This window comes from Sitophilus oryzae, unplaced genomic scaffold, assembly GCF_002938485.1.
Source record: "Sitophilus oryzae breed Bouriz unplaced genomic scaffold, Soryzae_2.0 scaffold_85_pilon_pilon, whole genome shotgun sequence".
Lineage (NCBI taxonomy): Eukaryota > Metazoa > Arthropoda > Insecta > Coleoptera > Curculionidae > Sitophilus > Sitophilus oryzae.
The window spans coordinates 3,950,756-3,965,727 of record NW_022147483.1 but is presented as its reverse complement, the minus strand read 5'-3'; the positions used below and the strand labels follow the sequence as shown (position 1 = coordinate 3,965,727).

Sequence of the window (14,972 nt, the reverse complement as noted above, 5' to 3'; positions counted from 1 at the left end):
AAAATATTCTAATATTTGAGGGTAGTTTCACCCCTTAGAATTCGAGTTTCGAAAAATCCTTCTTATCGAACCTCTACACCCTAAAGTCAATCCGTTTTTCCAAAAATCAGCTTTTACGTCAAGAGCTTTAATCAGGATCGTGATTAATCAATGACCAGATTTTTCAAAACACCCTGTATACATTTTTAAAAAATCTTAAAATATTATTCTGAAAATTTTTCAGAATAAATAAATACCTAAATATTGAAACTTAATAAGTAAGTACTGAAACATACAGCGTCATAATATCTCGACCTCCGCCCGTTATGCTCGTAAGAGGTTGAAAAACAATGTATTATCTAAAATAACTGATGCGTTATTCTCCAAACTGTTTCGAACCTCCATCGACAATCGACCGATGCAGAGCGTTCCTTTCCCACTCCGATTATCTCGACCACCGCCCTGTTATGCTCGTAACAGGTTGAAAAACAACGTATCTAAAATGACTGCTTCTCCAACCCGTTGCGAGCCTCCATCGACAATCGACCGATGCAGCAGCTTTCCTTTCCCACTCCTGTTATCTCGACCGCCCGGCGTTATGCCCGCAACTGTTTCAAAAAACCTGCTTCTTTTATATCCTCTTATTTTTAAGCGGTATCGACCTATCGACCTAAGCAGCTACGTTCGCCGTAGCGCATTCCCCACTCCGTTGTCTCGCCGCCTGTATCGATGGTTGACGAAATAACATGTTTTCCATCCATACTAGTTGTTTTTTGGAATTGCTTCGAGCAGTAAAGAATTTCGTGGCGGTGCAGAGCGCCGACTTCGTTTTTCGTTTCACGAGCGGCCGATCTCTACGTGTCGTTATTTTATATCTGTTATTTTTTAGAAGTAGTAACGGTTGCGTTATGTTATTTATAAATAATTGTTATAAAATAACAGATAGTTAAATAACAACCCATCACTAGTTATGATTATGGTATTAGTTTGTAGATAAATTTGGTTGGCATTATTTTTTATTATTTTAATGGCTTATATATTTCGATTAGGTGGGTTATACCGGGGTAAATCGAAACTTTTATCCAAAATACCCGTCCCATTTTTTTCACAGGGTGTTTTGAATTTATTGCAAAAAACAACGTTTTGATTTACTCCGGTATAAACCCGCCTAACCGAAGAATATAAGCCATTAAAATAATACAGAAATAATGCCAATAAATTTATCTTCACATTGATACTATAATCATACAACCACAATCATCACAACCAAAATCATGTGCACTCCCCCGGAAGATCACAACAATGCTATAAAAATCGGAGAAGAGCTATTGGAATATGTAGCGGAAAAATATTACCTCGGCAGTTTGATTTCGGAAAAGGCCAATATCGACTCTGAAATTCAGCACAGGATTAGCAGCGCCTCAAGAGCATTCTGGAAATTAAAAGATAGGGTTTTCTACAATCATGAATTAAGTACAAAAACGAAACTTGCAGTGTACCTAGCAATTATAATCCCCACCATGTTGTATGGGAGCGAAACCTGGGTGCCGTACCGCCGACACATGAAGGCATTAAACAAGTTGCAACAGAGACACCTTAGACAACTCTTAAGAATCCGATGGTTCCATCATGTTTCAAACGTATCGGTCCTTGAAAAAGCGAACTGCGAGACTATTGAAGTCATGGTTACAAAATCCCGCTTAAGATGGGCTGGTCACCTGTGCAGAATGCAAGAAAACCGCATACCGAAATCTCTGCTTTACGGTGAGCTTGTAGACGGTAAGAGGAGGCCGGGTGGACAACTCAAAAGATACGAGGCATGTTTTTAAGTAAGTACCGTTTTGGAATTAAAAAAAAACGAGCAAAGATATCGCAATAATTTTATTTTTACATGAAAGCCTGTACCTTAATCTACTTTTCTACATAATTTCCGTGAATATTGAGGCACTTGTCATAACGTGGCACCAGTTTTTCAATACCCTCCTCATAAAATTCTGCCGCCTGACTGGTTAACCACTGTATCACAACTGTTTTGACTTCGTTATCGTCTTGAAGACGCTGACCGCCCAGGTGTTTCTTCAAGTGCAGGAATAAATGGTAGTCACTGGGCGCCAGATCAGGGCTGTATGGAGGATGATCTAGAGTTTCCCATTTAAAAGATTTGATGAGATCTTTTGGTCCGATTAGCCACATGTGGACGGGCATTGTCATGCAGCAAAACAATACCCTTACTCAACTTGCCACGTCTTTTGTTTTGGATTGCACGGCGCAGATTGTTCAATGTCTCACAATAAGATGCTGCATTGATTGTCTCATTACGAGGCAGAAACTCCACTAGCAATACTCCTTTTCTGTCCCAAAAAACTGTTCACATGATTTTCCGGGCAGAAATTGTTTGTTTAAACTTCACTGTTTTGGGTGATGATGAATGTCGCCATTCCATGGACTGTTGTTTCGATTCTGGTGTGACGTAGGCCACCCATGTTTTGTCACCAGTAACAATTTTGTCTAAAAAATCTTCACCTTCATTGTGGTACTGCTCAAGGAAAGTCAATGCACTGCCTAAACGTTGGGTTTTGTGCAAATCCGTCAACATTTTCGGAACCCAACGTGAACACAATTTCCGGTAATTCAAGTTCTCGGTCACAATGTGTTACAAAACACTACGAGAACATTGAGGAAAGTAGTCGCACAATGATGAAATTGTAAAGCGTCTGTTTTCTTTCACCTTTTCGTCCACTTTCTGCACCAAATCTTCATTAACGACCGAAGGACGCCCACTCCGTTCTTCATCATGCACATTTGTGCGGCCATCTTTAAATGCTCTCACCCATTTCCTGACCATTCCATCACTCATAATGTTTTGTCCGTAAACTTCACAGATCTCACGATGAATATCGATCGGTTTTACGCCTTTAGCACTAAGAAATCGTATGACAGCCCGTACTTCACAATCGGCGGGGCTCACGATTGTCGGAGGCATCTTAAACACTCAATAAACAACGTATACAATGAAGAATCAGACTGTACTGGCGTCTGTGCATAGACAAGAGATGTAGGTAACCAGCGCACATGCGCGGAACGCCGACCGTAGCGCTGCGGCGGCGGAATCGCAAAACGGTACTTACTTAAAAAACATGCCTCTACAAGGACATTTTCCACGAAAACTTAAAGGGGATTATGATGCAGAATGAGTGTTAAGAAGCAGCTCACAATAGAACTCAATGGAGAAGAATTGTAAACTCAATTAACGGCGACAACCAAAAAGGAAAGAGGCAACAAAGCAATGAGATTTTTGAATGTCCGGAGTGCGGTAGGCAGATAACATCACGTATCGGGCTTTTCAGTCACAGAAGAGCTCATGAAAGAAAACGCCTTGCGTGACCATCTTCTGATGCGTGTCAAATACTCGTCAACGAGTAATAGCAGTATGTATGTATGTATAATCATAAAAATCGGATGACAAAATAAAAAGTTATGAAACATCAAACTTATTCAAATTTTTAGGATGGCGGAATTTTGTGCGGGGTAGTATAGTTTGTCAACATTTTACCTCTTCAACATTGTTGAAACACCCCGAATATGTTAGTTCAATACTTCAACTCGATCAATAGATAGAAATTATTCATACAGAGTGCTCGAATAATTATGTCTGTCAGACAATCGAGCTGGCATTTTGGCAAGTTTATCGCTTGGTAATTAGATACGGACGGTAACAGTGTAATAATGCAAAACGATAATTGAGATTATTGATATTACAACCTTTAGTTCGCATCCGTAATATAAATTAGGGCTCTAATGAATTGATTAATTCGAAATTGGAATTTGAGTTAAGCCGTGACATCTGAGTACCTGAAAATTAGTTTAAAAGGATGGTTAATTTATGCACTACTGATAGTGTGAATAGGGGTTCATTTATTCCAAACCAAACCAAATCAAAAACATAGAATGTTCTTGATGAAAACATGAAATTCTTCCACTATAAAAAGCCATATGTCCTCCTCATGATCCACTTTCTTATCTCTCTAATGATATTGTAAACTTACACAGTTTCTTTTTTTCGCCCGTAGTTTTAGAAGAGCTTCGCAGTACAATTAATACCATCAAAAATAAATCCTCTTCTGGGACCGACGGGCTAACTTTAAAAATGTTTTCGAATCTGCCAGAAAGCACTCTGAATCACCTAACAACTTTAATAAACATGTCGTTCCAAAATGGTATTTTTCCAAAATGTCTTAAGACGGCAATAATCATTCCTCTGCATAAAGGAGACAAAGATGAAGCTTCTAACTATCGCCCAATTGCACTCCTTCCAACGCTATCTAAGATCATAGAAAGGTTGGTTAAAAGAAGGCTGGTATCTTTTCTGTTTAAGTACAAAATACTTACTGAATATCAATTTGGATTTCTAAGCAAAAAGTCCACAAATGACGCTATGTTTTCCCTCCTTAATAAAGTTTACTCCAGCCTAAACAACCATCATTCTACAGCAACAATTTTCTGTGATTTTTCTAAGGCGTTCGATTGTGTAAATCATAAGATCTTAATTAATAAACTGCAGCACTATGGGTTCAGGGGATCATCTCGAATGGTTTAAGTCGTATCTGAGCAACCGAAGTCAACTTGTGAGGGTGGATACCACGTTGTCTTCTAGCAAGCCAATAGAATGTGGAGTACCACAAGGCTCAGTACTAGGCCCTATTTTGTTTCTTCTTTTTATTAACGACATTGCTAACATAAACATCAGTGGCAAAATATGTCTTTTTGCGGACGACACTAGCTTCACTTGGAGCAACAAGCACATCAAGGCACTTCATAGGATTATATCAAATGACTTAATCACCATTAAATCTTGGTGCGATTCGAACCTCCTGAGTCTCAACATTTCTAAAACTAAAGCTTTGTCGTATAAAAACTCGTTGACGTCGTCAAATCTGTAAAATTCTTAGGGCTTGTTGTGGACAATTCTCTGAAATGGGACATACATATCGAAGCTTTGTCGAAAAAATTGAGCTCTACCTGCTTTGCATTAAGGTCTGTTTCTAAGGAGCTTAACTTGTCAGTGGCTAGAACTGTTTATTATGCACTTTTTGAGTCGCACCTCAGGTATGCCCTTCCATTGTGGGGTACGTGTTGTGCGACTCAATTTGATCGCATTTTCAGGCTCCAGAAGAGAGCTGTTCGATATTTACTGGGACTAAACAGCAGAACTCATTGCCGGGACTTTTTTAAAAAATTAAAAATATTGACTCTTCCTTCCTTATTTATATTTGAATCCGTTTGCCTAATACGTAAACATGTATCAGCTTCTCAAGAAAGGCCATCTCACACTTATCCACTCAGGAACGCGGAGCAAGATCTTTATCTACCTACCCCACGCTCAGAGTTAGTTAAAAGTTCAATATTATACAACTCGAAAAAAATGCACAGTCACCTGCCATTTGAAATCAAATCCATAATATCATTTTTTTCATTTCGCAGAGCATTGAACTCTTATTTACTAGACAAGGCTTTCTACGCCGTAAATGAATTGTATTTTGAAAATCAAGTTTGATCTTGTAAACACTGGTCTAATGTTTGCTATTGCTATATTTACTAATGACATCGAAATTAATTTATTTAGAGGTCATTGATATTTTACTATAAACTAGCTAAATATTTTTGAATAATATTTTTATTTTTTGTTCTTTGACATATATATAATAATATAAACATTCATGTCATGTTTATTTTAACAATAAGACTGACAATATTATTTGTATAATTTTTTGTATTATCTTTTGTTTGTTTGTTTGTGTACCTTGTTTTTTTACTTTGTTTATTAGTTTACCTTTGTCTACAAATTGAAAAATGTTTTGACAATAAAGGCATTTATTTATTTATTTATTTTATTTATATTTCGAGATTTTTCATTTTTTTTTCTTCCATTATAAGCTTAATGCTACTCAAATTTAGATGTTTGTAACACTTCTAGAAATATCTTAGGATTTTGATGACGGCGAGTGAGTGAAAAATTTGACCTCTAATATCCGATCGATAAAATCAGAAGAGACCGCTTCGATTAATTCTAGTTTTCTACCTTTTTCTCGACTGGAAAGTCAGTTACCGGTAGCGGCTAGACTGCTAACTTTTAATCGATAAGGATATTTTGAGATTTTTCATTTTTTCTTTTGGTTATAAGGTTAAAGCTACCTAAAATTTGATATTTATTGAAGTTTGTGACACATCTAGTCAGTGAGACAATATCGAAAGTAAAGAAATTTGACAAGCGATAATTCATAAACAATGAGGTATAATTACTAGATATCTTAGTAACCTAACCAGCTATAGTATGTCTTCATGTGTAGTGAAAATTAATATTCTTGCTTTATCCACAACGAAGTTACAGGGTGGTCAAAAGTGCCGCTAATACCTTCGAGAAAAGGATGGTACTGCTGAGCTCGACTTAGCGTGCCCCCAGATTAATTCTGAGTTGTATATAATTAGATTAAGGAATTATATTGACGTTTGCTCAGCAGGGACCATACCGCAAAGCAGGAACAGGGATAGAAATTGATAGAACAAAGCAGGATTGGAGTACGTATTTGGATATTACTGTAATAAAATAAATTTCAAATCTTAGCATGACCAAGACATATACAAGTTATTTTTTATCATTAAACCTACGATCGAGAACTAATTGAGATAGATACAAACTCGCAATGATTGATGATTAAGATCTCTCAACGTCAAACCGAGCAGCCCAGTTATTAATTGCAGAAAATAATCTCAGGTGGGAGCAGTTTTAAAATATTGAGGTGGGTAATTATTAAAAAGTTACGTCGAGAATGTTGGTGGAGAAATTAGGACGTTGATAAATGGACTCTAGTAGTATATATAACGAATTTTTACTTTCAACTAATCTAATTTCAAGTTGAATTAGAAAATAAAAATTTAATTTTGAAAAAGACAACTTGTTTTTAAAGCATTTATTTGTAATTTTTAGATGTTTTAAATAAGTTTTTATTTGTGTTTTGTGTTATTTTTTGCTTCTGACGACGGAACGAGACGTATCTCCAGAAACGTTAAACAACCTCTACACTATGCGGAGAACTCTTCTAAGCAGGTCAAGGTCGCATTTCGGCGCTCAACCTTGTCGCATTTCGGTTTATGTCCAGTTGTCTTGACCCACTTCGGTTTGTCACGACCTACTTTCGATTCTTAAAAGCGCCTAAAAACTACTATTGAGGAAAGCGTGGGTTTTTTTATGTTTCCTGTTGCCTCGTTCAATTTTCTTTCGTTTTGAGCTAGTTCGAAAACGTGGCGGTATCTGTACCCGAGGCAAAGGACTTTTTTTCATAAATCTCAGTGAAATAAGTAAATCTAGATGTTTCTAAAATAAATGTTGTTACGATGATATTCTCTATAACTATGAGCCATACAAATGCAGCAAATGTTTTACAATATACACATATGTGGTCATCTTTTGACAAGTTTATATTATTTTATTTTTTTTTTAATGGGGAAAAACCCAGAAGTCTTTTTAAGATATGAAACATAATCTTGTATAAAAATGACACGGGAAGTTTACCTGTCCAATTACAGCCCATTAATTCTGTTCTCATACAGACAGTCCTCACGTGATCACTATAAGGTAGCAATCTTAGTTTTCTAGTTATAATAGGAGGATCCAGGTTTTGTTCCACTATTGTAAATGTATCAGTGTTGCCAGAGAGTAGCTGAAACAAAAAACAAATAATTAATACAAATTAACACATTCTCCAATTGGTTATCTTTTTGTGATAGAGGTACTGTATGATCGAAAAATCAACAGTGTCAGCGATGGCTATGAAATGAAGATCGCTGTCATTTTATACGTAAATTTATATGGGAAATATCATCGATCGTCATTTCCCAGCCAGCTGGACGCGTTTTTTTTTCGATCATTCGGTACTAGTATAACACAACCAAACTTATATACAGGGTGGGTTTCCTACGATGTTCTCTATGGGTATCTCGGAAACTACTGGAGATAGAGAGTCGGGTAATGGGGAAAGAAATGCAGTTATGTGGGGTCATAAATATACGCCTTTCAGATTTTTGAAAAAGTTCATGGCTTACTAGATATTTCGAAAAAAAAAACAAATTTTGGCTATTTTAAAAATTGTCCCTAATTCCATTACAATCTATTTTAGACAAAAGGTTTTCAGATAAAAGTTGTAGATAATCACATCCCTAATGAGACTGTGTTCTCCGATTTTTTCTAAGGCCTGTCATTTTTCGCATATGACACAAACATATGTTTTTTTAAATGGAAACCATAGTTGGCCATGATTTCATAAAAAGCGCCATTTTTTAAGCTGTTCAGCGATATAAGCTATAATATGTTTCTTTCACAAAATTACTGAGTTATAGCTAATTCTTTTCTTTCTTGACTAATTTCACTTAGTTAGTCATGGAAACAAAAGCTCAATCGTCGTTGCTCTCAGAAATATGAAATGGTCACATTCAATCTTTGTAAATTAAAATAAACAAAAATTGTAAATAAGAGTTTTTCAAATGAAGAAAAGCGTGTAGGATGTAGGATTATTGGTTCAACTTTTCTTGGCCATACTTTGTTGACCGGTGAACACTTACGTTTTTTAGAGAAAGGTTTTCAAGACATGTTAGAAAAGTTAAATTTAGATACTCGCGCATTAAGAGTGTTTTCAACATGACTTTCATTATGACACACCAAACCCCCCCCACCAATGAAAGAAATGTTAAAAATTATTTATATCATAATTATGTAGACTCAGGGATAGAAAAAGGTGGACCAATTGCATGGGTCTCTCGGTCACTTGACCTATCCATTTTAGATTTTTTATGCGGTATGGTTAACAACAAGGTTTACAAAAGAACTTATGAATTGAGAGAGGCACTCGAAGAAGCGGAACAGGAGAAGTTTAATTAAGTCAACCGGTCGTTCTGCGAGAATAGCTAAAAATTCAGTTTTAAAAAGATGCATTTATGTACTCAAAACAATTGCGGATTTTTTGAAAATTGTCTAAAATAACTTATAGTGATATTATTTTTTTAAGTTTTAGTTTGTGTAATGCAAATTGTAAAGAGCCGTTTAATAATATATTTTATCTTTTCATAAGTAATAAATCATAACAAAATTAGAACACCATTGAAAACCGTTCTCTAAAAAACGTAAGTAACTTTCACCGGTCAACGTATCCTCGAAACTGTATGGCCAAGAAAAGTTGAACCAATAATCCTACACGCTTTCCTTTATTTGAAATTTTATTTACATTTTTTGTTTATTTTAATTTAAAAAGATTGGATGTGACAATTTCACATTTCTGAGAGCAACACAATTGAACTTGTTTCCATGGCTAACCAAGTGAAATTAGTCAAGAAAGATAAGAATTGGCTATAACTCAGTAATTTTGTGAAAGAAACATATTATAGCTTATATCACTGAAAAGCTTAAAAAATGGCGCTTTTTATGAAGTCATGGCCAACTATGGTTTCCATTAAAAAAACATATGTTTGTGTAATAAGTCAAAAATGACAGGCTTTAGAAAAAATCGGAGAACACAAACTCATTAGGAATGTGATTATCTACAACTTTTATCTGAACACTTTTTGTCTAAAATAGATTATAATGGAATTAGGGACAATTTTTAAAATAGCCGACGTTTGTTTTTTTCGAAATATCTAGTAAGCCATGAACTTTTTTAAAAATCTGAAAGGCGCATATTTATGACCCCACAAAACTGCAATTCTTTCCCCATTTAACCGACTCTCTATCTCCAGTAGTTTCCGAGATCCCCATAGAGAACATCGTAGGAAACTCACCCTGTATACAGGGTGTTTCAAAAAGCACGTGCCATCTCTTGTGGCGAGATTCCTTACGTAAAAATAAGATTTATTTTTCATATCAACATAAGTCCGATTCTGCTTTGTTTCGTAGCTACAGGGTGTTAGAGTCTTAATAAATTTTCGATTTATTATAATTTTCTTCCAAGTACTTTTAGTGATTTGAATGAAATTTTGAGGGTGAATTAAATTTTGAGACACCGTGCTACATATTTTAATGCTAAAAAGTGTCTATAAATTCATCTGGGACGTGAATATGAGTTATCACTGGAATATTTTTCAAAAAAAAACATGTGCGGCACTGACTTTTTTCTTGATATTAAATCTGTGTAGACTGTTAATACCAATTAAAAGTTATTCTTCTTCACATTTTGTCGAATTCGGCCTTCTTGATGAGATAACGCAATTTTATTAATTACAATTAATAAAATTATAATAAAAATTAAATTAATAAATTATATATTTCATCTAATTTATTATTAAACATTATTGCTATTAGTTATTATTACTCTTAGTCCAACATACAGAAATTTCAAATAACAAAAATATGGTATTTAAGATAATTACAAAAAATCTAATTTAAAAAAGTTGTAACATCCTGTAACTCTAAATCTATGCATTTCCATATACATGATTATAGGAACTTTTTTTCATATTTGATGTGGAATTACAGAGTACTTATTTAAAACTTTCGCAAGTTAATGATATTATTTTTTTTAAAGGTTGCTATACTCTGTTTTTTTCTCAGGTAAGATTTCGACAGACGATGACAGAAGAAAAGCAGATGACGTCCCATACCAATCTATTTATTTGACTAAAAAAAGTTTCTAATAATGTTTAAGTTAACTATGGATGGGTTTAAATATAAATCCGTCATGCGTCGTCTCTTGTTGTTTTTAACCAGTTTTATTGGTTTATTTAAAAAATGACAGATCGTATTTCAATTTTATTGGTTTGCGGAACGATGAATGACAAACGGACGCCGATGCGTATGAACTCGCCTTTAGATTTTTGACGCTTGTCAAAGACTTGCCAAATTAGAGGTTATAATTTTGTGTCAACTTTTGTCAGTTTTGTCAAATACCCTGCGTTTTGGAAGATGATGCATTTTGATTTGTGTTATTACGTGTGTTTTGTGTCTTTTGAAGTCAAGTGGAGGAAAAATCGAGTGAAAATTAACTGTAGACCCAGAGCACAGTTTATGGTTAATACTCGCTGCCTAGGCAAAAAGTCTTATACACCAATAAAATTACCATCGTTAAAGTTCGTATACCATCTCGTCGTAGATAAGTGCATCTCGAATATGGTAGAAGGACCATACTAAACACATAACTAAAAACTGGAGTAGCTGTAAAATATCGACATCACACGATACGTAAATAATGGATTTTAGTACTGCACAAAAAAAATAATGCCAAAGGTACTGGTTTAAAAAATTAAGATTAAAGTTAATTAATCAACCTTTAAGGTACCTATAAAATTTGGTAAGTGTTATTAATAATAAAATAGTTTGTTTTATTTATTCCTGCGGAATATTACAAATTTGTATTTGTACATAAGTTATATTGATAAATATAATCATAAATGCGGGAAGTTTCATAAAGCTTGAAAGTAAGAAATAGTTCTTTTTTATATTTTTTTGATATGTGGTGTCTTGTTCTTGTTTGTTTTGTATTAACACATACTGTTTTGTATTAAATTAAATAACTCGATTACATTTTTTCAGTTTTATACAGTTTTTTTCACAATATTTTGAAGTAATCACTTGTCAGTCAAATTTTAAATATAATAATTTCCTGCTATGCGTTCCAGTTGTACCAACTTATTTCTTTGTAAAATAAAATAAACTACTTTGAAATTAAAATGACAGACACATCTATCACTGTCAAGGATCTTCTCGTTGGACAGACTTATATTAGACTTGGATCAAGGCAAATTAATAAAATTGCGTTTATCTCATCAAGGAGGCTGAAATCGTCAAAATAAAACTCTCAAAGAGAACTTTTAATCGGCATTAAATTGCTTACACTATTTTGCTAACAAAAGAAAGAAAAGTCAATGGCGTACATGCTTTTTTTTAGAAAAATTTTCCAGTGATAACCCATATGCACGTCCCTGGTGAATATGTCGACACTTTTTAAAAATGTGTCTCATTTATAGTAACTTTTACCCTCAAAATTTCATTCCAAACGCTAAAAGTACTTGGACGGAAAATTATAATAGATCGAAAACATATTAAGTGAAAATTAAATCTAATTTTTACGTGAGGAATCAGAGCACATGTTTTTTGAAACACCCTGTATAAAAAGTAGTGCAATCAGAATGGAATCGCGTAGATATTTTTCCGAAATACCACGAAGGACGTAAGTAAAAGAAAAGGACAGCAAAAAGCAGCTTGTAAACCGACCATTATATTCCGAGGAGCACGTCGCAGCCCAAATCCCCGCAAATCCCAAAGATAGAAACGCGGTTTCGCGGCATTTTATCGAATGTCAACGGAGATAGAAACGTCCGGCCGACCATCCATCACGCTTATCATTCCGGAACGGAGTATGTAGGTCAGTGTTATGTGAGACTGCGTGATCGAATTATGCGAATTGCTCTAGGAATTAGAACTAAATTAGAATGAAGGAAAAAAAATCATCTCTTGAAAGAAGTCTTTAAAAATTGATAATCACTTAAAAAACGAATAATATATAATTCAAAAGTTTTTTAATAACTAAACAATTATAAGTAATGTCCTAAAAACGCTGTTGACGTCGTATTGTGCTGTGACAATTTCAAATGTTAATAAAATTGGCGAAAAAAAAATAACGCGTAAAGGAGAGCATAATTAAGGCATTGTTGGGTGCAATAACATTCAATAACTCAACTCTCCCGAAAGAACATTTTATAGTTTCATAGTTTATCACACCGATTTCCTCAAAAGTAAAAATGGATTCAAGCAGTTCGACGAAACAAGTGAGTAAACAAAGTGCTCGTTACATAATCAAAAAATTAAATAGACATATACTATGAGAGGATAAAATATAATTTGCAATATTAATAGTAGGTATACTTTTTTAATCAATTAGTGATTAAATGTTTTATACACATCTAAAATTATAATTATGTACCTTTAAAAAATTTTCTTATAGCCGAAATAGCCCCAATTATGGCCCACTAGCAAAACCGGTGATTAAAAATATGCTCGTTACCATAGACTTAAAATAAAATATAGACTACACTATTTACATCTCAACGCGGACAAACAACCTTTTTTGTACACATGTTTACTTCTGGGTACAGTCGACCGAGCCTTCCTCATCCAGCCTATGTTGTCACGTCTTTAATATTATCAATATTTTTTTTCTTGTTATACACATATATTGAGATATTAATACTACAGTTTAATAAAGTAGGTTTTAATATTCCATAGATGTATTAAATAGTTCTTATACTACTAAATTATAAGTCGGATACTGTTTAATAAGGATAAGTTCTTTACAATATGACAACACCGATTAGAGGCGAGGGAGCCTATTCATTCATTTATTACCTTGTAGTACGTGTCGCACGTGTGCGGTAAAGCTTTGTTGCCGCTATCTCCCCGGCGGTATTAACGCATTTTCTTAGCTTGTAGTCCTTAAGTGTTTATTTTATTGACTTTTTCTGTTCAAAAACTATAAAATATGGTTCGCCAGTGCCAAAATTGCAAGAAATTTGACTTAAATAATCCATTTAAGTCTTGAAACGACTTTTGACCGGTAGGCAACTCTCAATTTACCCATTGGCAGTCAGTGGCGTTGTTGTAAAAAGGCGCTTATTTAGATAATATTTTAGTAAAATGTAAAATCTGAATTTTTTCTTTTACATTACATTATTTACTTACTTACATTGTAACAAAATCATAATTATAACCCTGTTAATAATTAATAATGTTTTTATTAAAAATATATTCCGGTTTATTCTAAAATTATCTTCAGAATCTAAAATAACATACAAGAATTTTAAAATGATATTACATTATGAAACAATATTTTTTAATATACCGGGTCGTCTCAAAAGTGGCTCAACCCTATAACTTTTTTTGTTTTTTCAGATAAAAAAACAGATTTGTATGTTAGTAAGTATATGACATAAATTAGGATTTATTGACGTATTCAATTGGTTTTGGTCTCTTCCTGTTTCACCGAAATGATTACATCTTTTGATTTTTAAAGGCACCCTTGGTATATTGCTACTTTATTCGATAAAAAATGACACTCTGAGTAGAATGACATATCATATGTCAACTTTTGACATTGTCGCTTAAAAACATATCCTATTTTAAATTTCAATCCAGTTTTTTTCAATCCACTAAGTTTTAATCAAGGAGCCTTGGAAAAATAGGCTCTTTGAACGAACGAGCGGTAGAAACGAACGATCGCATTGTGATCCGATTCAATTCTTACGACTCTTTTTTACGGATAATCGTTCAAATTTTATGGATCCGTGCTGGCCACGATTCAATTGAATAAACAGTATTGTAAGCAATGAATCAATTCTCTCGACTCTTTGAACGAACGAGCCGTAGAAACGAACGATCGCATTTTGGTCCGATTCATTTCTCACGACTCTTTTTTACAACTCGTTCGTTTAAATTTTATGGATCCGTGCTGGCCTCGATTCAATTGAACGAACCATATTCTAAGTAGTGAATCGAATCTCACGATTCATTTTTAATACTCGTTCAAATGAATGACTCAACTTCAATCTTTGCCCACCTCAAATTTGCACATATTGTGAAAGTAGTATGTTAGAGATAATACAATAATTAAGATATGTTACGTATAGACATTAACCGTTTTTAATACTTATTATTACAAAAAAAACTACATATATGACAATTTTCTTCCTCCTAACCACGTAAAAAGTTTAAAGTAATTTATTTTTACTTGTCACTATGCATCTGTATCTACTACTACTTCCCCCGATAGAACCGTATGGTTTTGCTGAATTTTTTTAACACAAACGTCAATGTAGATCGGGCATCCGACCGTAATCTATTACAGCTCTATCATTCCGGAACGTTGCTATATGTAGGTCAACTTCCGGTTTGGCCGCGTTCCCAAATCACTAATTCACGCTCCAGCCCAAATATAACGGAGGCATCATTCAAATTAATA

At 34.2% G+C, this 14,972-nt stretch overlaps 1 protein-coding gene across 1 annotated transcript in view; it reads right to left on the bottom strand.

Moving 5' to 3' along the window:
* Positions 1 to 14,972, bottom strand: part of LOC115890197 (epithelial discoidin domain-containing receptor 1-like) — a 189,530-nt gene that overhangs the window by 88,417 nt on the left and 86,141 nt on the right. The window contains exon 5 of the mRNA XM_030910358.1: positions 7,550 to 7,697. Coding sequence (XP_030766218.1) covers positions 7,550 to 7,697 — 148 coding nt within the window. The remainder of the gene's footprint in view (positions 1 to 7,549; positions 7,698 to 14,972) is intronic.